General features: G+C 33.3%; 1 protein-coding gene and 1 non-coding gene across 2 annotated transcripts; one reads left to right on the top strand and one right to left on the bottom strand.

The window, feature by feature from the left end:
* Nucleotides 1–2,857: 2,857 nt before the first annotated feature.
* LOC117340686 (transcription factor RFX4-like) lies at nucleotides 2,858–25,543 on the top strand. The gene is made up of 20 exons (XM_033902450.1): nucleotides 2,858–2,870; nucleotides 3,712–3,831; nucleotides 5,496–5,556; nucleotides 5,976–6,099; nucleotides 6,393–6,454; nucleotides 8,389–8,466; nucleotides 8,807–8,840; nucleotides 9,034–9,132; nucleotides 9,304–9,381; nucleotides 10,664–10,827; nucleotides 12,561–12,661; nucleotides 14,096–14,299; nucleotides 15,946–16,040; nucleotides 17,344–17,461; nucleotides 17,850–17,969; nucleotides 19,731–19,877; nucleotides 20,126–20,234; nucleotides 21,140–21,257; nucleotides 23,140–23,276; nucleotides 24,478–25,543. Exons 1-20 carry the CDS (start codon nucleotides 2,858–2,860, stop codon nucleotides 24,746–24,748), a joined length of 2,253 nt encoding a protein of 750 aa, XP_033758341.1. The 3' UTR covers nucleotides 24,749–25,543.
* Nucleotides 6,752–6,824, bottom strand: Trnav-cac. The gene has a single exon. It is a non-coding gene; the product is annotated as a tRNA-Val (tRNA).
* Nucleotides 25,544–25,787: the final 244 nt, after the last annotated feature.

Raw genomic sequence — 25,787 nt, 5'->3', positions numbered from 1 at the left:
CATAGAAAAAATTAAAATACAGTATTGTATGAACTTTTATGTGCATTTTAACTTTTGATAAGAAGGAAAGAGGTAACTGATTGATAGTTAGTTATAAATTATGAATTGATTAGTTGTCAATTGATCTATGAGTTATTAACATATTACATATTTTATTTGTTGTGTATATTTTATGTATTTACCTGTGGCTCATGTATAATTGGTAGATCCGGGTATTTCCTAGTATCTGTAGTATCCTCATAGGCTCTGATCACTTTGGGTGCTACTTTTCGGAGAAGGATGCCTCCAGGATTAGTTTCAGAAATGTCCTCCACATACTGAAGATATTTCCTACCGTTCTGATCTCCTTTTTCACACATTTGACTAAGTTCTCCTCACCTAACATTACGATCTTCCTTGGCCGCTCTTAGTGCAAAATGTATCCCTAGCTTGAACAGAACTGTATCCAACAGTTTTTAGGTATGTCTTCCGCAAAATACCTTTGTCCTAAAGCTTTTTTTCTTGCTCTTCTGAAATGATGTTCGCCTGCTTTTTGTTGATGCCTAGGTCCTTGCTTTGATAGGCTTTTCATCTTGGCATCCAAAATTACTCTGAGTACGGCAAAGTCAGCATCATCCAGAAAGTTAATAAATATTCCATTTTTTTCTGAAATGATGTTGAATACTCAAAACCATCTGGTATAAACTGTTTGGCCTGTATTCATAATTTTTTTCTCACCTCAACAACAAAATAATTAAATGATTCATTCAGTTCAGTTATTGTTAGCTTCAAAAAGTTGGAACTGAAACATGTTACATCCTTATTTTCCCTATTTTTATTGTCACGGTCTTGAAGCCACCCAGTAAAGACATTAACGGCCCATTTTGTTTTGTATTCTGTATTTCGGCACACACCTTCACTTAATAATGCTTGTACCTCACCTTCTTCCAATGGTTGACCAAATCTACTGTGTTGTTGTAATTTTTCTGACTCTACACGATCCATTTCCTGAGAAATATTGTCCACTTCTGCGTCAGAAATATCAGCAAACATCGCTGTTTCAAGCGTAAAATCAGGAACATTATCAACATCCTTTTCCAGAGCTAATATGTCACTCAATACCTCATCGGTATCACCAGCTTTTTGAGAATTATACGCTGATTGTGAAATGAAGACACCTTCATTGATGGAAGACATTTAGCGAATGAGAAATGCAGGAGTTACACAAATATTAAGACTGTTGAATGTTTCCCTTTGGATGGGATGATGACGGCCATCTGCACCATATCACGATTTAATTATGGCCATGTATGATGCATTTTACCGTCGTCGGTGCCTGTTTTCTGTATCCCATCTTTTGTTGCTACATATTGACAGAAATAATTGTACTTTATATTAGTATGATACACATCATATTTGAATTCATTAAGACAATGTGCACTTGTAGTGTCACAATTGTTTATAAATGTCATTGATAAAATGACCTTTAGCAACATTCTAATCTCTTGTTTTTCCATTAGAGGAAATAAAACAAGCTTCAGTCTCTGAACAGTTTACCTAGCTGTCATAATTATCAAAACTTTTTGAACTTTTGTAAATTATTGCTGGGTTTGAAAATTTTGTTACATCTTATTGTAATTATGATTTATTGTGAACTTGGTAAATGTCCCCTATCAGTAAAAGTAAAATCAAGAATGATAGGTTATTGGTCACGAATGCTACAATCGAAAAGAAGTAAATTGAATCATGTCATGTATACTATGTTATATCATGTGTTTTTTGTTGAAAAGAAAACGATTCCATACTTGAAATTTATATAAACTGTTAAAATGAATGTGGAATGACGGATGTATGGAATCCGAATTTTGGGGAATAGGTAAAACTGTCTCTAAAACAAAAATTATATGACCAGTTTTTACAAGAATGTTTGCAGTGAAGTTTTTAATTCCTCTAAATATGTTTGTTATAGAATATATAATAATAATTATGATTTTGAAAGTTATTTAGAATTATTAAATGACAGTGAGCGAAGGTTATTGTGTAAATTTAGAACTTGTAATCATAAATTTATAGTGGAAAATGGGAGATGGGAAAATATTGAATATCAAAATAGAATTTGTCATTATTGCAATACACATGAAAACGGAGATGAATTCCACTATTTATTGAAATGTCCTTATTGGAATACAGAAAGAAAACTATATCTAGATAAGTATGTATACGAATTAACAAATGTTATAATTTTTTTTAGAAATAATGAACACAAAAAAAATGTCAAAAAGTTAAGGAATTTATGTAAATTTATAAAAATTGTGTTTCAAGAAGTCTCAAGATCTGTTCTCCACATGCATCAAATTGGCTTTGTTTATACATTGTTATAAATATGTTTTTCTCTGTACAACTTATTTTGTGAGATAAATGAAATAGAGTTTGAAGTTTGGAAAGGAACTTTTCTGCATACATTCAATATCAGAAGATATCTTTGTCGGGTTTACAAGTGATGAATGGATGGATACGCTTGAATGCACAGGTATACGTTCATGGCTTTTATTTCTATTTCTGGTTTATATTTACACAAATACACTGTTTTAAGTTAGAGATTAGCCTCAAAATGTACTATATGTGTGGGACGGTACAGGTATCGGCCCTTACTCCCGACTTCACTAAGTAAGGGTTGTTTACAGCCTACCTTTACATCGTTACCCATATTGTAAAAATAAATAAATAACCTGAACAGGCAGCCGACATTTCAATTTTCGTCCTGTGCCATTCAAAATACATTAATTCAAGATTTCAATATTTGTATTGATATACTCAGACACATGAAATGTGTAACATGAGGACGTTTGTGACAAACAATAGAATTAAGCATGACAAGATGGATACCTATAGTACATATGTATATAATACAAGTTACTACACATGTAGATATAGATATACATTCTGCTTTATTTACATGTATTATATTCATATCAAAGCATCACTTTTCTTAGAAACAATGCTAGATTGTTCATAATTTGGATATTGCAATTTTTCAGCAGACGTTCTAATTGCAGCATACAATTGTAGTTGGATTTTTGAGAAAGTAGTGAGCTACATGTTTTTTTTCTAATACATGTGATTTCTTCATTTTGACATTTAAACAGATAGTGAAATTCGTCCCCGATACTACTAACACATAAATTACACATCCTGTTTTCTGTTGGAATATGTTTCCTCAAGTTTCAATGGGGGAATTTGATATTTGAAGAACGCAATTTTGTGATAATGATTCTATTCTGATCTGACAACTTTGTTAAATAACTTTCAAATGTAAATTATTTCTTTAGTTGTGAATAAAATTGACCTTTTGAATAAGTTTCTAGATCTGAAAACCATTTTTGTATAAATGTGTCACGTAAACAAATGAACTGAAAAAGCAATCAAGCGTGTCCAATACAATGAGAATTTTGACAAGGCGGGATTGTGCGAAATGTACTACCCACGAAACGGACGTTTTTGTTTTTAGTGATTTATGAAGACGGGAGGCAAATTGGGACAACCGCGAGATATTAGTCCCACGAATATAAACCAGTATACAGTATACTCGTACAATATATATATACTCCGAATGATCAAGAAAACAATAGAACTGAACACATGCTTACATGATTGACCATGCAAATTTGTGTTCCGGAATATTTATTTGTCTGTTTCGACATTAATTTTGACCTCTGTGTCGTCATGTTTTAGATGACTGGTTCGATCATTGTGTAGACGAGCCGAAGGAACTGGATACCACAGACGAAGGCGGTGATAACTGTGACGACAACACGACTTCTGGGTTTGGAGATGACATCGACGCCAAGCTAGGTAAGTGGTAGAAATGAGATACCTATATGACATACGTCATCTTTTTCATAGCCAAATATTTCAAAATGTTTAAATAATTACAAAAATCGTGCCTTACACAATGTAGTGATATAAACTATCTATACAGGGCTGTATACAAAGTTACGGACCTGAAGTTGCCGAAAACGGTTTACAATAAAATGACGTCACGGATAGAAAGCATGCTGCAGAAAAAATAGAAAATTAAGTGAACATAAAATGTATGTATCAGTCTATGTTTTTATGTTTTAACTTAATCTTTCGTTTCAAAATTTCATCAATTTTAATGCTTTATTTTGACCCAGTACGATTTTTTAAGTCATCGATGATCTACATTTCATTCTCAGAACAACAATATGCGGTCCTTCATCAATAATTTAAATATTCATCACTTCCATATTAGGGTAATTGTTGTTGACAACTTTAATCGATAATTAATGATAAAAAGCACATTCAGTTTATACTAAGACTATAACGTCGTTTTAAGTCCCTATAAGGTGTGACTTGTACCTGGAAAAAACATAGTCTGTCCTATTTCAATCAATAAATGAAGTGAACCCGATGCGCATGTGCGAAATACAAAAAAAAAAACCTTTACTGAGTAATGTACCAAAAAGTACACGGGTTTCTTTGAATATTTAAGTTTTGTAAGTGAGGATTTCTGACTACCGCAGTGACTGGGTTTTAACAATAAATTCCGGACATATAGTTAAGTTCAAGTTCTTTATTAACGTTGACTATTCCGTCTCATCAGTATAGTCAGAATACTTCGGATTTTATTAACCCACCTCAAGGTCGTATAATGAGAAATTGAACTCAAGTGTAACCTTACCAGTATTCCGAATATAATTGACCACGTGTTTAATATCTAAACACTACAGACAACATTTATTAATCTATTAGTTTTAATCATTTATTTATCTTTTTATTTATCTATTATACCACAATAATTTCGAAAAAAAAATAAAAAATATTAAAACTTGTAAATATGAATATTCAGATAAAAATAAAAATATTATTGGATACAATCGCATTCATCTGATAATACACGCAAAATCTCAAATTTAGGTATAGTTACCCAGTTTTGGACCACACAGGCACAAAAGAATGAAACCCTTCCACTATAAAGCTATTGAAATGCTTACAGGATACCCGGGATAACTTCACAAGTTATTCAATTGTAAATGTCTTTAATCAGATGAAAGACTATTCAACTTTTCGATACTTGATCCGGTTATAACAGAAAACGAGGAACCGAAATTACATTGGAAAATACTTTTACCTTAGATAATAGCACGTGATTTTGAGACGTGCCAGTTGGTGAGTATCACGTTCTACGGTCAACGTCATAATCTCGCGTGTTTTCACGAGACAAAGCGTCATAAGTGATGGTGCTTCAGGCAATGACGTTGAATCTTAGTGAGAGAGGTACATTTCCTAGTCCGAATTGACGTGAAGCGTGTTCTATTCTCGTTGACATGTCTGGTTATTTCACTGCCCCTGGTTCTTACTTTGAGAACATGGCATAACCTAGATTAGACCTAGATATGCTTGACGAGATTTGTCAAAGAAACAATAGACGCTAGTCCTCCGAAACGCCTGGTCAGTTCAAAATTCAAATGCATTATAAAATATGTTTGTTGTAGGTGCTTTTGCGAAATTGCGATCTGCCTCGAAGCCTCATTCGACACCACAAACCCTGAAATGGTAAGTTTATTTTTATTTTATTTTATTTTTTTTTAATTTATTTATTTACATTATCGACTGTCGTTACACAGACAAGGTGATTTGGAACAAACTTCCAGCCAACGGTCTATATATACGACATTGTACATTTAGAAATTGCTTATAATAATTCATCAAGCACTGCATTGTAAGAGATACATGTATGTAAAATGTTATAGAGGACCCAGTGAAACTTTAATATGTTGAATTAAAGGGAAATATTTGATCATCTTGGAAAATAAGAATAGTCTGTTAAAAATAGTTCCCACTCTGAAAAGTTTTAAAGAAATACAAATATACATAAATTATATGTAGATAAAAATACCTATATCAGCGCCGAGGAAAAAATCACAATGATTAGATAAGAGAGTTCGTAGTAAGGAAGTTTGACATATTTCCAGGTTGGAGGATAACTACGAGATAGCCATAGGAGTTTGTATACCTCGAAGTACACTGTATTACCATTATCTCGACTACTGCGAGAAGAAGGATACACAGCCAGTAAATGCGGCCAGTTTTGGAAAGGTGAGACCTTGTAGAGAGAAGATATCGCCATATCGTTTTGTTAAATAACGGTTAATTAATAGTTGATATTAATACTTGCTAGCAATAACCCACCGGTTTGGGTTTTTTTCTTTCTTTCTTTTTTTTTTTTTTTTTTTTTTCCTCATCCGATTTTATATATTTAATTGGACATCACTGGGTTGATTATAAGTGAATAAACTGTTGTCAATGTTGTGTAGGTAAGACAAATAACGAGTATATGGAGCAGAATCTACCTATACTGTATAGTTCAATAATGTTTGTATTTATTACAGATAATACGACAGCAATTTCCACAGATAACGACGAGGAGGCTCGGAACACGTGGACAGTCAAAGTGAGCAAAAACTCTTATCGATAGCTACATAAAATAACTATTTTATTTCATTGTTAAAATGTCATACATTGCCTTGATTTAATGTGTTAACATCTATATAAAAAACATTGAATTGTCAATGCGACATCCCGGTTCTGAATAATTTGGTACATGTGTATAATATAAAACGCTGGATAAAAGGGCCCCACATTTACTGAATGATTACCCTTGGATGTAGATATTTTATTTCATTGTTATGTTTATGAAAATGTCTACTGCTTTTTATGTTGAAAATTAAAAAAAAAAAAAAAAAAATCTTGGTTCCGCTGGGGCTCGAACCCAGGACCTCTCGCGTGTGAAGCGAGCGTGATAACCACTACACTACGGAACCGATATGTAAAACGTCTTCACATAGTGATCAGACTGAATCGACAATGGTTTCCGCCTGAGAGAGTTCTATTTATCAGACCGTTTAGCGTGGATATTTTTGTTCATGATACTGATTTGCTTGTAAAATGGAGCCTTCATAAACCGAGTCTATAAAGGAGCTATGTATTCAATTCTTCCATTGAATACAGAATTCAAATACACGTACAACATACAACCACAGCGATACTATAAATAGATTACTTATCTGGGAAGGTCACCTACAGTATAATAATACGGAGTTCAGTCGCTGTCGTGTTGTAGGAGTTAAGTCACTGTCGTGTTTTAGGAGCTTCTGTCAAAGTGTGAAATCATTGTCAGCATTACCTCTCTCCTAACGAATATGTGAATTCTCAAAAACTCGAGCTGGATTTTATAGGCATGCCTACTTTCACTTTACATATGAAATACATCGATATAAACCTGTTTCACTACTATATAATACGGTATATATATAATATACTTGAAGAGGTAGTGTTTTATTTGCACAAAGTGTTATATGCGCAGCAGTAAAGGATTTTAAGCAAGGTCCCCATTTGCCTATCAGATAATATATTTGATACAGACACGGACGTTCATGTTCAGATTACCGGGTGTAATAGTACTGTACATCTGTAGAGTCTTCAGTAATTAAAGGGTTGTCAGTCACTTTAATGAAATTAAGTGATATCCAGTTAAACCCTTTGACCTAGACTGGCCATCAGTCCCTACTTTTTTTTTATTAAGAATTAAGAATCATAAATGGTTGCAGTGACTTTTAATTTTTGCAATTAACAGAAAGTGTTAGTTTTGTAACAAATACTCATAGAAAAAATAACGTTTTATATCATTTTCTTATAGTGTTTTCTAACCATATAGTCCCTTCAATTGTAATACTAGATTATATCCCCCTAGTTTAAAACTTAATTGGATCTAGAAACCGTGACATATTTTAGAGACCAAAATCATAAAGTTCAATTTTATTTATAATTTCGATATTCTAGGGACAGGGGGGGCAGTCTACCCTTTGACGTAGTGGATATTTTTGGAAATTACATTTAATATTTTTCGTTGTTTTATTCTCTCTGTTCTACCCTCACAAACGAGCTGAAAAAATCGATTGTATATTGTTCGGCCCTAAATGACCCTAGTTGTCGATGGGCCGTAAAACATAAACAAACAAACAAACAAACAAACGAGATGATCGTACGATAAGTGTATTAACATGGCCAAAACAAACCCCAATTTAAGACCATTTTCTGAACTTGAAAAAAAAATTCTTATTTCTTTTTTTCTTTTTCTTTTTTTAAATCTTGACACTAGAGTTTAGACGTATTTCATTTCTACTGTACCTTTATGTATACATGAGGATTGGGCACAAGTTATCCAACTTATAATAAGTCCTTTCCTTTTTGTTGCCACGTACACTTTTTTCTTATACACGTCTGTGTTCCAAATAATTATTTGATGGTATATACGGGACAACCTAAGTAGCTCCGTTGTACAAAGTGATCCCTCTTAATATTATGTTTTACTTTTCTGACCGACAGGTACCATTACTATGGAATCGGTGTCCGTGAGAGTTCTATATATTACGAGCTTATGTACTCCGCTAAAGGTATACAGAGGTATGTTTATTGACGATATAAATAAATTACCCAGAATAAATCGTGGAAATAAAAATAATAATCTTCTGTCTTCTACTTATAAGAATATGAGTCTGCAAATAGAACATAACATTTTTTACTCTCTTTTATTTATCTATTTATTAATTTATCGTTCATTCATTTATTTATCTAAATTAACTATAATTCATGAAATATTTCCCGTATTTACGTTAAATGTTTTATATTTTGTCATCTGTACATTGATTTTCATAGTGGTATACATATCACTAATCATATAATATGTATCAGGTCCGTAAGTAAGAATATTGATTTTGATTGTTGTACCGATTATAATTTACAGTTCAGCAGAAGGCAAGAAAGAGAATGTAAAACAGGTAAGACATCTACCACAATCTTTGAGAAGCCAAAGGGGTATGAAGGCCTTGCGGTAAATATTTGGTTTTGTTTTATTTTTGCTATATTTTTCCTTCGCAAGAACTTAACTGCATTTAATTTGTATATATCTATATATATGCATAAACATTTGATTTTGTCGTATGCTCAATATATAATATGTTTTATTTTCAGATCATAGCATATTCCCCAAGATCAAAACTAGGAACGTTACTTCCGGAGTTCCCGGATATTAAAGACATACAACTACCGCCGAACATTGCCGAGGAGAAGGTAAGATCACGTGACATACAACTACCGCCGAACATTGCCGAGGAGAAGGTAAGATCACGTGACATACAACTAAAGCCGAACATTGCCGAAAAGAAGCTAAAGTATCGTGATCACGAACCTTATATTACAGCTATTTACTTTAAGTTACAGGTATATACCTTTTTGTTACAGGTATTTACCTTTATGATGATGTACAGGACACATTGCCAGAGAATCCTTGACACAGTCATCAGGGCCAACTTTGATGAGGTCAGTGACGTCACTTGTATAACAATAGGGCATTGTTTATGACAACCATGTTATTATAAGTTATAGGTTGCCACATCGGAAAACTTTTAATTCAAAGAAAACAGGACTTGCCTCTTTGATCGTACGTGAAATTATATGAGTTTCATTCCTGCCCGTGGGTTTTCACCGTGTTCATCCGTTCGCCTCCCATAGTAACTCTTATTTCTTCACTTTTTACTGAACCAGAAAGAATTATTGTTGTGTACATGTAGATATGTGTTTCTGTCTATGTAATGTAAATTGATACAGATGATAACACGAAATGTGGATTTATTGCCTTAATTGAAAAAGGGGGAAGGGGTAAGATCAGCTATGCCTTATACAATGTATGTCTTAACAAAATAGCTATAATATATCTTAAACGTACTTCATTTGGCGTACTGAAATTTCCGCGCATTCCCGAATTTCACAGATTAGCACATTGATGAATTGGCGCGCTGATTTTTTTTTTATTTAGAAACAGTTTTTAGAAAATGAAATTAGCGGTATGATAATCAGCTTAATACTTAAAACGCGAAAAGCGCTGAAATAAGATTACCCCTTAAATTTGTACGTTATATGTACGTTATAGTTATAAGATATTCATTCTCCTGTTGGCGTGGTGATTATTTTAGCTATTTAGCTATTTACCAGATATTAGCTGCTTTAAAGCAGCTAATATTCAGTCTACATCTTCTACCCTGTGACTTGTTACTTACTTTGAAATGTTAGTATTCCCATGGAGATCTATTTTTCGTTATTTTAGGGGAAATCATGAAATAGTAAAAAAATTAGATGCATTATATATGAAAGAGTTGTGAAACTGTAATTGTGATTAAAATAATCTGTAAAAGAAAAAAAAGAAAACCATTGAAGAAGGATTAAGCAGCAATTGAAGTTTCTTTTTAATTGTGGGACTGTAACACCTCCCCTTCCAGATTCTGATATTTCGTTCGACCTTCTTTGAGTGTCCCCGCCTCCCATAGGTATCCTCACTCTACAATACCTCAGTACATCGCTGAAGAGTTGTAGAAGGATGAAGCAAATTTGTTTTATTATTTTGTTGTATTGAACGTGGTCTAATGCTACATAATTGTGTTACAGGTACCATCTCTGGCAGGTAATGCAGTCACACATAGACATACTATAATCAGTAATACAGCTATATTATTATGTTACAAGTACATAGTTTTCCTCTCCATTTCTTGCAGGGAATGCCCTCAAACATTTTCAAAATAATCATTAATGCTATATTATGTTACAGGTACAGAGTTTCCTTCTCCATTTCTGGCAGGGAATGCCGTCACACATTGTACCGATATTAGACTATAAAACTATCGTCCTCCTCGTCGGGGTCTGTGATTCCATCCTCTACAAAGCCATCGCTAATGTCCTCATGCCAACTGTCCTTCAAGCTCTACCAGAAAGGTAAAGTACTGATAGTATATAGTGGCATGCATATATTGTTTATTTACGGAGAAATTGATATTTTTAAATCATGTTAAAGCAAGAGTACTCGAAATTGAAACGATAATTAGTGAAAATATATAAATAGATAATAAATAAATATAATTCAATAGATGAATAATTCAATAAATAGAATAAATAGATAAATACAGTTGCCCTGCCATGTAGACAAGAAATATTAAATCAATGACCATTTTCAGATGCTGATATGCAAACATAACTACCCCTCCATAAAATATTATTTAATGTAACTGTCACTTTAGGCACGATACTACAAATTAATCGATAACTCTTTGTTTTACATTTCCGTGTATTAATCAGACAAAAGTTATCGAATACATTTATATGACATTCATAGAACAATAGAAAAATAGCTAAAGTAGTTTATTACGTAGGACAATGTATTTCATCCTAATATAATCTTAGTACCATATCTTCAAAACAACACAAAATTTGCAATGATAACAAGTGGTTGACCCATCGAAATGTATGTATGCCTAAAGGTTGATTTTATGACGTGAAAATGAATGGTTATTTCGATAACCAGTTTATCAATTAAAACACTTTGTTCAATACAAACGATTTCGGTTTGTGAAAAGGTTATTCAAGATTCCTATTGATACAGATAAATAATTTTAGATTGTCATTTATAAATTCGTAATGAACACATCATGTCACTCCAACCCTGCGGAAACTGATATCCGGCAGACCAAATGTACTATGTTATACGTTGTGTCCCGTTTATTTTATGTTTATGTTCATTTGTGTGTTTGAGTCAGTAAGTGCATTATATTATTTTGTCATTTACGGTATGGTGATGAGGATGTTAAGCGTCCCATACAAAACCTCACGTATAAACAAACTACTACATTTTGTGTGAATTCCAACAGCATGCATCTGATAGAAAATATATTATTTCTTAACGGATAGGATCTGCGATATTCCATGAAATACGACACTTTCTTTTATCCTGAATATTTCGATATTTATATGCTGATAATCAGAATATAATTATTATCGGTACAATAATAATGAGTTTTCGAAAACAATGGTCAATATCTGGGTTCATTACGATTATGAGAATGCAATTAAAACAATATAAGGTACTTTATAATTTCATAAACTCAACTTGACAGTCATTTCCTCCGAAAACTGCAATTCCTTTTTAACGCGGATATCCTATATCCTATCAATTTAACTCTTAGATAGTTTCGTAAATTATTCAAACGGATAAATGGGTTCAACGACAAAAATGAAAACTTATATTTATGTTCACATAAATTAATACACATGTCATGTTTTTACCAGGAATAGGATTAACTCTCACTTTTCATAATATTGATTGTAACTGTTTGTCGATATTGTTTACAGGTAATAACATCATATTTTTTTACATTTCTTGTTGAAGTAGTATGTTGCTTTAAGCCCTACGCTGAACAGGTTTGTAAATATGACGTGTATACTGAAAGTGAGAGCATTGCTGATGTTGACGCAGCCTAAACAAAGTCCTGCTGTCGTTACTTGTGACAAATATATATATTTAACATCAATTAACTCCATCCATAATCTGTTTGTGTTATGATAAACCACATTATAACATGATGAAACCATATGTTGGAATGGTAACATATGCTGCAATGTATAAAGTTTATATAATCTTTTTATATATATGCAAATCATAATTTCTGTGACAGTTTGACGCAAGTGATTAGAAGATTCGCCAAACAGCTGGACGAATGGCTACAGACAGCACTAGACTCTCTACCACACGGTGTTCAAAAAATCAAATTTGATCGTGAGTATACCCAGTGCCCCTTAGAGATCTTTACAAATGCTTCTCATTCACTTTTCAACACCTATAACTGAAAGCTAGCATGTTACCGCATATCTCAAAAGGGGATTTTAAATGCCTTTCATGTAATGTTACAAACTTATTTTAAGTATCCAAAATAAACATGGTACTTTTCTCATTTTATAATGTTTCTCTTTGAGCTTGCAACTTTTCATAAACAAACTTCCTCAATAATGCGTCTTTCACAATCCTAAATTAAAAACGAAATTTCAATTTATCTCCATTATTATCCTGTTTGCGGTAATAATGTTCGTGATTGTTCGGTTTTCTGTGACCTTTCACAAAATTTTGAAGGGCTTTCGTTGGAAAATGAGGCGTGCTTATTGAAAAAATTACAGATAAGTCCGTCCATTATTTACTTTATTTCATAAATTGTTCGGGGGAGAGGTAGCACAATTACCAAACCAGTCTGATTAGGTAACACGTGTAGATTTTGTATTCCCTATTATGATAACAATAACTGTATGGAAGGTATGGAAGGGGAGTCAATTCAAGTTTCTTAAATAGGCACATTATTAAAGTCTGTTTGGTCGTCACATACAAAACTGCTATCTTGTACCGAACGTGAAGTGACGCATCTTTGGTTTAAAAACAAAATGTTGAAAGGTGATGCCAGCGAAAATAATAACCAAAAAGTCTGTTACTTTATTTTACTATATAGAGGCCTTGGTACGTTATTATCCTGTTAAGTTTAAGTTTCCCACCACTTTTCTACCTTATACTTAAACCTTGGTAAGTTATTTTCCTTTTAAGGTTAAGTTTCACGCCACATTTCTACCTCATACTTAGACCTTGGTAAGTTATTTTCCTGTTAAGGTTAAGTTTCCCACCACATTTCTACCTCATACTTAAACCTTGGTAAGTTATTTCCCTGTTAAGGTTAAGTTTCCCACCACATTTCTACCTCATACTTAAACCTTGGTAAGTTATTTCCCTGTCTCTCCCCCGCTTTTCCTCGTCTAATGACTTTTACTGTAGCATATATTTTCCCCTCGCATACATTTTTATGTTTACAGTAGACATATCATTCCCGTTTAGTTTAATTGTATTGAAAAATCAAGCAACAGTAAGCACAACGATATTAATATAAATAGTCGTATATTAATCCGTCTCCGCATTATAACGTAAGCGAAAAGACAATACTGACGAAATGATGATACAAATTGATTCATATGTGCAGGAACGGGAAAAGGAAAAGATGTGTGCATTTACAAATACGTACCAGTGCCTACAAAAATGTTTAGAGCGACTAATAATGTTTTGAACACTTTCAAAAATATTTTCCTTATACTGATCTGGCATATCAGGATTATATAGTAGGATATTAACACTGTTGTTTGCAGGTAAGTTTCTAAAACATTCCATTCATGTTTCTAGTAGCGAGACGATTCGCACAGGTCCTACGGCGTCAAACATCTTTGAACCACCTATGTCAAGCGGCCAGGACAGTAATACACAGCGCGGAAATTACGTCACAGATGTTGGATGATTGGCTGAACGTTGATCTAAACAGCATAATTAAACAGACTCTGTACACTATGGATAACTACAGCGAGAGAGAACATCAGATAATCGTAAATTGTAAGTCATGACGTGTTGATATACACTGCCCTTCAAAGTCCTGTTACAATTATTATGTATATTACAGCGAACTTAATCTCGAAGTCTTTATTACAATTTGTTAGAATCATAACTTCTTAGGATATTTTTGTTCATGATTTCAAATGGTCATGTTCATTTTTCAACAGTGCATATGTTTTGTTACAATGGAAATCCTCTAAATGCAACATTCTGGAAATTTCCCTCTTTGTTTAATATAAATTTCAAAAATGCATTTATTTTCATTTTTTTTACTGTTTATCAGTTAAACAATTACTTTTATTTGTGTCATTAAAAAAAAAGGAGAGAGATATTTTTTTTCAAATAATTTGCAATTGTCACTTACAAATGGATATTACAACACTTTTTCTCAAATTTTGTTGGCTAGCTATTTGATTTAAATGTTCTAAGTGTAGCAGAACTTTTGGATGACGGTGTTAGTACCGAATGTATTTCCGATAATTATTGAATAGAAATAAAAATTATTTTAATAAAGTAAAACTCTCAAAAGATAGGCAAGATTAACACCAATTTCTGCTTCTTATGATGTAAAGAATTTCAAATTTGGCTTCTACACTTCAATGTTTTAAAATCGTAAAATACAAATATAAGGAACTATATTTCGTATGGTCCCCTTGAATTCCTTTTAAGCAAGCTTTGCTGTGATACTAAATTTTCCCTACGTATGAATGTAAAACTGTAGACGTATAATTTTAGCGGCAATCTTTTTTTCGCGTTAGAAGCATTACACTATATTATGATTGCGTTTATTGCACTTTTTTTTCTGTATAAAATAATTTTGGCGTGCAATTCAATATTTGTTAAAATTTGGAAATACGCTAAAATTTGAGAGCGCCGTATAAAGTACGGTTACAGTAATCACTTATATCATATAGCTGGCCTGTTATGTCATAAGACCATTTATCATTATTACCGTAAGACTTGTGTGTAGTAATACTATGTTGACGACATCAATAAGTGACGTCATTTTACTGTCACGTGACTGTCTCGGTAGATAAAACGTTGACATTATTCTGAATTATAGCAAATAAATATGACATTTATATGATAACAATATAATGTCAGTGTAATAAGGAATGTATCAACCTCATTTAAAACATGATTATATTTGAATCGTTAATTAATTGCATATTACATTGACACTCACATACAATTTATTCTTCTTATTGTAATAATTAGTTACTATGTTGATTGTGTTTAATGGAACATACTTGGCATTATACAGAAAATCGATAACAATACAAACGCACTTTGTAAATTATATAACATTCCAACCAATAAAAAACGGAAAATCTAATTACTATAAATACACAGAATTACATAAAAGTAGAATAAGTTCAAACTCATTTATTTTTTTTTTTTTTTTTTTTTTTTGTAGTTTTAAAATCTTTTTATTCATCCTTTTGCATATTATAAGTACATGAAATACATAGAAAAAACATCAATTATAGATACAGTTTCAAACCCAATTGTTATATATAGAGGAAAAAAAGCCGTTTGTGACTCGTAGACGATAAGTGATTGTATAGTATGATAATAATAACTGTCTAGTCATTATGTGTTCATTAAATATATATTGTCGTATAATTTAATTTGAATAATTCCAGTATGTTCAGAGTACGAGAAATTAATGGAAGAGCAGGCGCCATTGGAATCGTTTGTTGAATGGTTGGATAATATGGTTGACCGTTGTGTCGTCAAGGTATGTATTTACTTAATGAAACATGTAACTATGTGGATGTGTTATTCTATATCTTTTTTTTTTTTTTTTTGAAACGTTTCATGAATTTTTATCAAGTATGCCTTAAAATTGTTTTTAAAAAGTTGAAAATTTGGTGACCTTTCAACCCTTAGCAAACTTTTGTATTGACCTCTGACCTTAAAAAGGGGCCGCGGTGGCCGAGTGGTTAAGGTGTCCCGACACTTTATCACTAGCCCTCCACCTCTGGGTTGCGAGTTCGAAACCTACGTGTGGCAGTTGCCAGGTACTGACCGTAGGCCGGTGGTTTTTCTCCGGGTACTCCGGCTTTCCTCCACCTCCAAAAACTGGCATGTCCTTAAATGACCCTGGCTGTTAAAAGGACGTTTAACAAAAACAAACCAAACCGACCTTAAAACTTGAGGAGAGAGAAAATGTTAGCCCCAGACAGTATCAACCAGTATTATTATAACATGTAAAATAAATACTTGTTGAGTTATGGCCATTCTAATCTTTTCAATACAATGACGTCATGGCGGCCATTTACCTATGATGAATCTGTATATCCGATGAAGTAAATGCTCAGATCAGTTTTCATTCATTCCCTTCTGTATTTCAATACGTATACTGTATCTGTTACTAAATTGTGGGAGTTTATAAATCCTTCTCAGTGCGTTAGACGTTAAAGGAATAAAATCCATACTGGAAAAGAGTCAGTACCGAAATGTGATATAACCAGGATATACCTTTTGTATACCTTAACAACGGTTGTTGTTTATTAGTGAGGATAATCACAAGCGATCAGCATTCCTATTCAACAGAATTGAACGACCCGTTTTATTTATTCGTAAATTTATCAATCAATTGTAACTTTTACATCGTACTATCACAGTGAAACCATACTATTGATATTGATATGGAAGCATATGCTGTAGGAAGAGAAATGTTGCGGTGAAAGAAGCAGAGTACGCTTGCTTACCGAAACAGTTGGTCGTATCCTCCTTGTGCTATTTATAGAGCCTCTATGCAAATCTACATTTTTTTCTCATATATTGCACTCGTTTTATCGATTTTGAACTACGGCCATATTCTCTGTTGTTTTTATGGTTTTCTTAAGGTATTATTCGTAAAGTCTTGATCTAGAATAGTTTAGGAATTTCTACCCCAATAAATGTATGTATTGGTGGTATAGACAACATGTTGATATGTTCTGTTTAAGTATTATTTGTTATCTAGAATTTTTCAGAAATTTCTACGTTATGAATGTATCTTTAGTGTTATAGACAACATGTTGATATGTCCACAGCCAAGCCATAAGAAGCCCGGATCACTCCGACAGATCGCTCGTCAGTTCCTGTTGATGTGGTCGTGTTTTGGTACCAGAGTGATACGAGACATGACACTCCACAGTGCTCCGAGCTTTGGTACGTATCGAATTAGTTTGTATGTTACAGATAATTACATAATGCTTCAGTAAAACTTTACTTGAACCCTAGGGTAGTAGGTAACTTATCAAATTATATCTTCAGAAAAAAATAAAACTTCAACATCTTTACAGGATTCCGTGTAAATATCAAAAGTTTGGATTACGAAAGAGTGACGATGGCAGTAATGAAACAGAATAATGGTCATGTTTTGGATCGTCAATTATTTCAGCTTGATTTCAAACCAACTGATATCGATTTACTCTGGTCCGCTGATAAAATATTTAACGACAGGCCATTTTTACAGGATTCCATGTACATATGAAAAGTTTGGATTACAAGAGAGCGACGCTGACAATAATACAATGGAATAATTGTCTTGTTGTAGGATCTTTTCACCTCATGCATCTAATGTTCGATGATTATGTCCTGTACCTGGTGGAGAATCTACACAGCCAGGAAAGATCTAACGACTTTCTGAGGATAATCAAAGGCGAGGCTTCACCAGGTAAAGTCACCAAAGTATTTCTATACTTGTTTGATTACTGTAAATAAATCTATTTTAGCGGTTATATCATTTCAGCGCTTTTGCGCTGGAAACCTTTGCTAAATTGTGATTGCGTCAATTGAAGTCGCTAATATACTATCTTATAGCAAATAATGCGAGTGCGCCAATTCGTCATTGCACTAATCCGTTGAAATTTAGTAATGCGCCAAAATTTGTGAGCGCCAAAATTAGTACATTGACAGTAACTTAAATCGCCTAAACTTAGTGTGTTATACCTAAAACAAAGAACAGTCCCATTGGCTGTTCATGTTTGTTTATTTACTATAGAAATGAATTGCATACGGAAGAAATGTATTTTCTAATAAACGAGGTTTTTACCTCTGTACTTTTTGCTATTTAGAATGTATACATCTCTCTGCAACGTAGTGTATGATTGAAGCATTACTTGACATCGTAATATGTATATATATTTTATTTCATGTCGTTCTTCAGAATGCCTTTTTTTCTGTTAATGTGTCTGGCTTTATTCTTTTCCTTATCGAAATAGTGTACAAACAATCGCGAAGGATTTGAATTTGCGGTTGCCTCTCTTCTCGTATAAAAGCGAAAGGAAACCTCACGGAAAATATACTAGCGGAAAAAAGAAACTCAATTCTTTGATTATGTGTTAATGTTGTGGATTTCTTGATTATTTTGTCATTACGTTCAGCATATGGTCTCGCGTTGTCTTGTTGCAATGCAAGGCTACGTTTATGGATAAGAGGAAGAACCTGTGGTTTCAAAACCTGATCCTGATATCGTACTGCTGTAAGATCACCTTTGATAACCACAAGAAGTGTTTTCACGCCTTTAAAAATATCCCTGTCCGCTCATGAGACAGTCACCCAATCTCCCTGTGGCTCTGAGACACCCAACTGAATGGGATATTGTTGTCACGTGTTCACCATATTGCTCGGATACATGACGTTGCGACATTAAGAGAGCAATCGATTTCACCTAGTCGCGGTATTTCGCTGTACAATCGCTTCGAAGAGAAATGTTCCGTAGCTGATGTGCACTGTTCTAATGTTCGATTTGCAATGATTTACAAGCACCGCATATGTTGCAAGAATACCCCCGGATGCAAGTTTTCCTGAAAACTCTGCTGAAACGTTACAACGTCGACAAGAGTCACGGTCGAATGAATTTTAACTAAAGAACATTTGTACAGAGCTCGGAGGTAGCTCAGAGTGAAATTTAGTTGTATTTTGACCACGTGTCTAGAAGTTATATTAGAAAAACAGAAATTACGTTTCTTTTTTTCCTCTACTATACATGTATATGTTATCAAAAGTAATGTTTCAATCATACGCTACATTGCAGAGATATATTTTCGTAACAAATAAAACGGTAGCTCAGAGTCAGAGCTTGATTTGTCTACTTCAACTTGCATTATTTAGGCGAAATGGTAATGGGAATTGTTATTGGTGATTCGTAAATAATGAATGCATATCAATGTTAATAATCAGACGTGTAAGCTGCTGACTCAGTGAAGAAATATATAAAACACGCGTTAGTGGAAGTCTAGTCTGCAACTTTCATTTCACAAAAAAGATGGGGGTTCAAGTAATATATCAATATGCTTTTAAACATGACAATGAAAAATTGTTAGCAATTTTGAAAGCAATGTTCCCATGTTCCATGCACACAAGACAATAGTTTGCCTATTATAGATATTTTACTTTATATATTACCAAGGTATCGTTTTTTATTTCGTTACAGATTTTGCAGATAACGTTATTCTGCCTGACTCTAACGTTATCAAGGACACCATCCTCCCTGGGGGTAGGTCTGCGTTCACGCCTGCCTTTTCCGGGGGTCACACGGATTCACGTGACTCCGTCATCACCAACACTAGGGATATAATGAGTATGTAGCTGCCTTAACATTTCTTGTGAATCAATATTTTAACAAAATACAGTTTACGTATCGTTTAACGTAATTGAATTAATTTTTGCACTCTAAGCATTTTTGTATTGACATAATACTAGCTGCCATAACGTAGCTCTGGACGACGGATGGACAATTCCTGACAAATGGTCGTGCCGGAGAGAAGTGTAGGCAGGGTATGAATATTTTTTTCTAGTCTAATACCAACATCATTCATTGTTTAACAGATTGTCACAATCGGCAAGGACTGCCGGACTCAAATACCGCGGTAGGCTGCGAGACTAATAATTTTGATCGCCCGCCTGACATTGGCTTGCAGACCGGATTCCCATTACAGTAGGTTCATACGAATACATATTATAGTAAAATAAAAGTATTAAGGTAGTAGTAGTATTGAACAAAATGGATTCACATTGAAGAAGGAACACCGGAAATGGATTCACATTACAGTAAGTACACAGGAAGTTGCCTCACATTGCAGTTAAACACAGAAATCGGATTCACATTACTAGAAACTAGATTTATATTACAGTAGGTATTTACAAAGGAACTGGATTCACATTGTAGTAAGTTCACAAGCATTGGATTCACATTATAGTAGGTACGTATACAGGAACTGATTTGAATTAGAGTAGGTACACCGGAACTGGATTCACATTATAGCAGGGACTGATTCCATGAAGCCTACATTTTGAAATAACACCCCACTGACTATGTTTGTACAGTACATTATAGTCTGTTCTGGTGAAGCCAATTAAGTTGTCTGGATTAGAGTAGAAACACCGGAACTGGATTCACATTATAGTAGGTACGTATACAGGAACTGATTTGAATTAGAGTAGGTACACCGGAACTGGATTCACATTTCAAGCTGGCCGTTAGTATGTAATTGCTTCACATGAGGTGAGGTTATCAACCATGAACTGAAATGCAGTTGACCGGTGTTAACTGTAATTTTACATATATATATATCATATTAACTTACATGTATATAACTTCGATAATTAATTGATATTGATCAACATCGCATGTTGAAATAAAAGTAAATTCTATATTTAAATGTTGATGTATACAATAAATGTATGCATGGTATGAAATAAATAGAAATAAGTGAGATATGTCCGCTAAACTTATTTTTAACCAAGTTTCAAAATATCTAGCTATGAATTCGACAAAATTATATTTTTGAATTATGTGAAGTATATATTGTCTATACTAATGTGTTTATGTTTGTAACACAGGAGTAGCAGTACCCAATGTAACACATACGTCCCGCCATTTATACATCAGACAACTACAGCCATACAGCCAACTCAGGATGACGTCACTAGCTTTGGATTTAACCCAAGACACATTCAGGTACAATAGCTGAATACATAGTAATATAAAATAATATAAACAATGTAATACAATATAATATGAAAATATGTTATACAACGTAATATATATATAATTCTGTACAATACAATGTAATGAAACAATGAAGCACACAGCAGAGAACTAGGCCATTTATTACTGTAGGAATATCCTAAGGTCTTCATAGATCAGTATAATAGCAAACACAATCACTACATATGAAGGGAATAGGGATTTGTTTATTCCAGGTAAATGCCCATGTCTTTATTTGACTAACATTTTGACATTTATTGTCGTTTCCTCGAGCTCTTCACGGGCCATCTTTACTCTATAATCCCATATACATACACTTACATATTGTGTCATCACAATGGATGGGGAGTAATGAGCTTTGTGAATTGTTTAGTCACGCGAGGATCTGTCGTAATGTTATGGCAACACTGAACTAATATTTTATGTGAAATTGACGAATAAAATTAAACCATTCAAAAGTTGAATTTAGATATAGTTGTTTTGAAAAATGCTCTTTAAAATCAACACGACCAACTTGGATACAAACAACCTGATGTGGTTGAAAAGAAATGCAATTTCTAGTGCTATGAATTAAGTCCTATTCGTCGATATTCCTGCTGGCTCCGTTGTCAGAATCCCGGTTCATATTTTGAGAACGTTCCATTACATGAATTTGACCTGATTAACATTGCCAGTGATACTGTTGATTGAATAGAAGACGCCATCTTGTCTGTCATTCAATGGTCTCAGTGTAAATCTAACTTTTGTTAATATTTCCTCCCTGATTTATAATAATTCGTTTACATGTCGTGATTCTCTGCTGTTATATCGTTGTTATCTTGCTACCTCACAATTGTGCTTAACAGAAAAAAAAAACATACATAAAAATAATTTACCTTCACCTAGATGCGATTGTTTCAAAGAAGGGTGGTTTGAATTTTGCATCACTCTTGATATTCAGGAAAATACAAGACAAGTTCTTCTTAAATGCATAGGATCTACAATATTTCACACACACACAAAATCATGTGTTTAATTGATAGAGCATTATATGTAAAGAAAACAAAACGTATAAATCTTTTAATTTACCTTGACTATTACATGCGATATACGTGTCTGTATTTTGATGATTGATAGGTTATTATTCTCGCTATGATAACAATGGGTTGTTGGGATACAATCTTCTGAATCGCTATTATAAAAGTGAAAACAAACAATATAACATATTTTGAATTTCTGTATTTATATAGAAAGTCGTTTCCCTGAAAACTGGACATATATTTTTCACATGATATTGTAGATTATATGGCGTTCCTGATTAAGCTTTTATTTACCTTATTTAAGAATGGAATTATTTACATTGGTTAATCAGTGTCGTAAATGAATCATTGATCGCAATTATTGTAGGCATACATTTAGATTGAGTGCCGTAAATGAAAATCATTGATCACAATTAATGTAGGCATACATTTAGATTCCATGTCGTAAATGAAAATCATTGAACACAATTAATGTGTACATACGTTCAGATTCAGTGTCGTCAATGAAATTCATTGATCACAATTAAAGTATGCATACGTTCAGATTCAGTGTCGTAAATGAAAACCATTGATCACAGTTTAAGTAAGCATACATTCAGATTCAGTGTCGTAAATGAAAAGCATTGATCACAATTAATGTATGCACAATACCGTTATATTAAGGACCCTTTTGGCTTAAACAGTGAATGTCGACATGTACAGCAACGCAATATCAAAGTATTGAACATAAATCAAAGTTATTGTCTTGTTTTTTTTAAACCATTCTGCTCAAAGCCGATTGAATAATGTTATTCAAATGTTTTGTAATACACGTATACGCAATCGATTTTCAGGTGTCCATCCCCTCCCTTCACGCCAGCCAGGGCCAGGCTCTGACCTCCGTGTCCAGCTGTGATAGTCAGCGGTATACCACCTCAATGGACTGGAACGCTCAGATAACTCACATCGCACAGATCGACATACCGCGCATGTATGTATATAAAACAACATGTGAATCAGTAGTGAATACGGCGATCGAGCCCTTTAAGGTGCAAAATTTATTGGGGAGTGTCGCAAAGTTTCTTTCGATAACCAGTTCATGATTAAGCAGCCCTGAATAAGTGATTTATCACATTTAGTCCCACGCCCAAATCCGTCACAAGGTGCCTGATTCATAAAGCTGAGTTTCCTTTTAAACCCATACAGATTAACTGATTATTGTTCAAAGTCTGTAAGTCTCAAAACCAACTAAATAAAATTGAATGTCTCAGTAACCGCCGACAAAAATGGATGTTTTCCAAAATACGCTACTTAAATTTGTTTTCCTAAAAATTGTCGCTTAAAATGGGTTTTTACAATAACAGTTAACTAAAATATTTTTTCTCAATAACAGTTGACAAAAATGGATTTTCTCAATAACAGCCGACTAAAATGGGTTTTCTTAATAACAGTTGGCTAAAATGGTTTTCCTCAATAGCAGTTGACTAAAATGGATTTTCTCAATAACAGCCGACAAAAATGGGTTTTCTCAATAACAGTTGGCTAAAATGGTTTTTCTCAATAATCGTCGACTAAAACTGGGTTTTCTCAATAACAGTTGGCTAAAATGGTTTTTCTCAATAACCTTTGACTAAAATTGGGTTTCTCAATAACAGTCGACTAAAATGGGTTTCTCAATAACCGTTGACTAAAATGGGTTTTCTCAACAACCGTCGACTAAAATGGATTTTTAAAATCTGCTGAATAAAATTATTTCACAGTAACCGAAATTGGTTTTCTTCCAAAATCCGCTACTAAAATTTATTTTCCTTAAAATTGTCGATTAAAATGGATTTTCTAATAACAGTTGATCAAAAAGAATTTTCTCAATAACCGTTGACTAAAACAGTTTTTCTCAATAACAGTTGGCTAAAATAGTTTTTGTCAATAACCGTTGACAATTGGGTTTCTCATTAATAGCTGACTAAAATGGGTTTTCTCAATAAAAGCTGACTTAAATGGGTTTCTCAATAACAGTTGACTAAAATGGATGTTCTCAATAACGGTTGACTTTTTTTTTCAATGAGTTGACTAAAATGGATTTTCTCAAAATCGGCTGAATAAAATATATTTTCACAGTAACCGCTGACTAATTGGTGACTGTTGCTGTCACTACTTGTTTGACAAATTTTATCATTGAGCTCTGTCCACAGATCTGACCAGACAAACATCCCTCAGCAGTCTCGCCCCCATACAGATCACCAGTCCTTCTTGTATTACGACAACACACAGAACACCACCAGGAGTTATCCCCCTTTCTCCAATGACATTCAGTTTTCTGCACCAGGGGGCTTGCATGTGGATAATTCCGGAATGACAAATTCGGGAAAGCGACCAATAGAAGATCATGTTACAAAGTCGTACAAACGCCAGAACAGGGATCCGTTTTCTCTCCAGCCTCAATTGGAGGAAGGATTTATCTGAAGATTTCAGAGAGAACAAGAACATCTATCTACTCATACACATTTTATTAATAAAGATATTTATAATGTGTGGATTCAAAAAAGTTTGTCCTTTTAACACCTGTTATTGGTAAAGAAACAGTGCATTTTCATACACAGTATCCGGCTAATTTTGCATTAATGAAATCATAGTGCAAATCACAGAGACATTTCTTAAAACACTTCTTTAAAGACATGTGTACTGTAAATTTTTCAAGAATGAAAACTGGACTCAACAGTGTACATGTACATCTATATTTCAATATTTCTGCCAACAGTTTGCTACAAATCATTCAAAAAATTAAAAACAGTTCAGGACATAAAAGTGAACCCTGTTGTACTCCACAAGACATTGACAATGTTTCAGATGGAGAGTTTTTTTCTTTTTTTATTATCATTATTCTTTTAACAAGTACTGAGAACAGAATGAAAGTCAATCATGACTTAAAATTATTCGTGATTATTTATATGAAAATAACATCTTTTGATAGCGGCAAAGCTTTGTTACCAATCATATAGAAGTCTGTAAGAGTTCATCAATCATTTATGAATTAAAAGTCATTTCTAAATCCGCATTTCCAAAATCAAGCATATGCACACATGTCTTAAGAGGTAAGTTCTGCCAAGTAAAGTATTTGTGAAATCTAAGTGATTTACAGTATTTTATTTCCCATGGTGAAGACACATTTTGAAATCCAAAATATATAAACTTTGATACAAAATTTATGTAAAATTCATTCCAAGGGACATTCCTTCGTTTAAATAAAGTTTAGGTCGTCAAAATTAAACAAACTAGAAAATACGTATTTTTTTCCAATCGTAAAAGTTATAATCTTTAAATTAATAAGGCAGTTTTACTCTCAAGATAAATCCTAAGTTCTTCAAGTATTAAGTCCTGAAAATTCTAAATACGGCCCGAGTATCACTAATTACCAGAAAACATAGGTATTTGTATACAATACAGCTGTTCCCTATATATTTAAACGTTATTTTCATTACTTGAAGGCATACACACGTGTATA

This window comes from Pecten maximus, chromosome 13, assembly GCF_902652985.1.
Source record: "Pecten maximus chromosome 13, xPecMax1.1, whole genome shotgun sequence".
Lineage (NCBI taxonomy): Eukaryota > Metazoa > Mollusca > Bivalvia > Pectinida > Pectinidae > Pecten > Pecten maximus.
This window is presented reverse-complemented; position numbering and strand designations above follow the sequence as displayed.

Excerpts from the sequence above, each read along its gene's own strand:
- LOC117340686 (XM_033902450.1), top strand. Across the intron at positions 17,462-17,849 it reads CCACAGTGCTCCGAGCTTTG|GATCTTTTCACCTCATGCAT; the intron begins GTACGTATCGAA and ends GTCTTGTTGTAG. Across the intron at positions 17,970-19,730 it reads CAAAGGCGAGGCTTCACCAG|ATTTTGCAGATAACGTTATT; the intron begins GTAAAGTCACCA and ends ATTTCGTTACAG.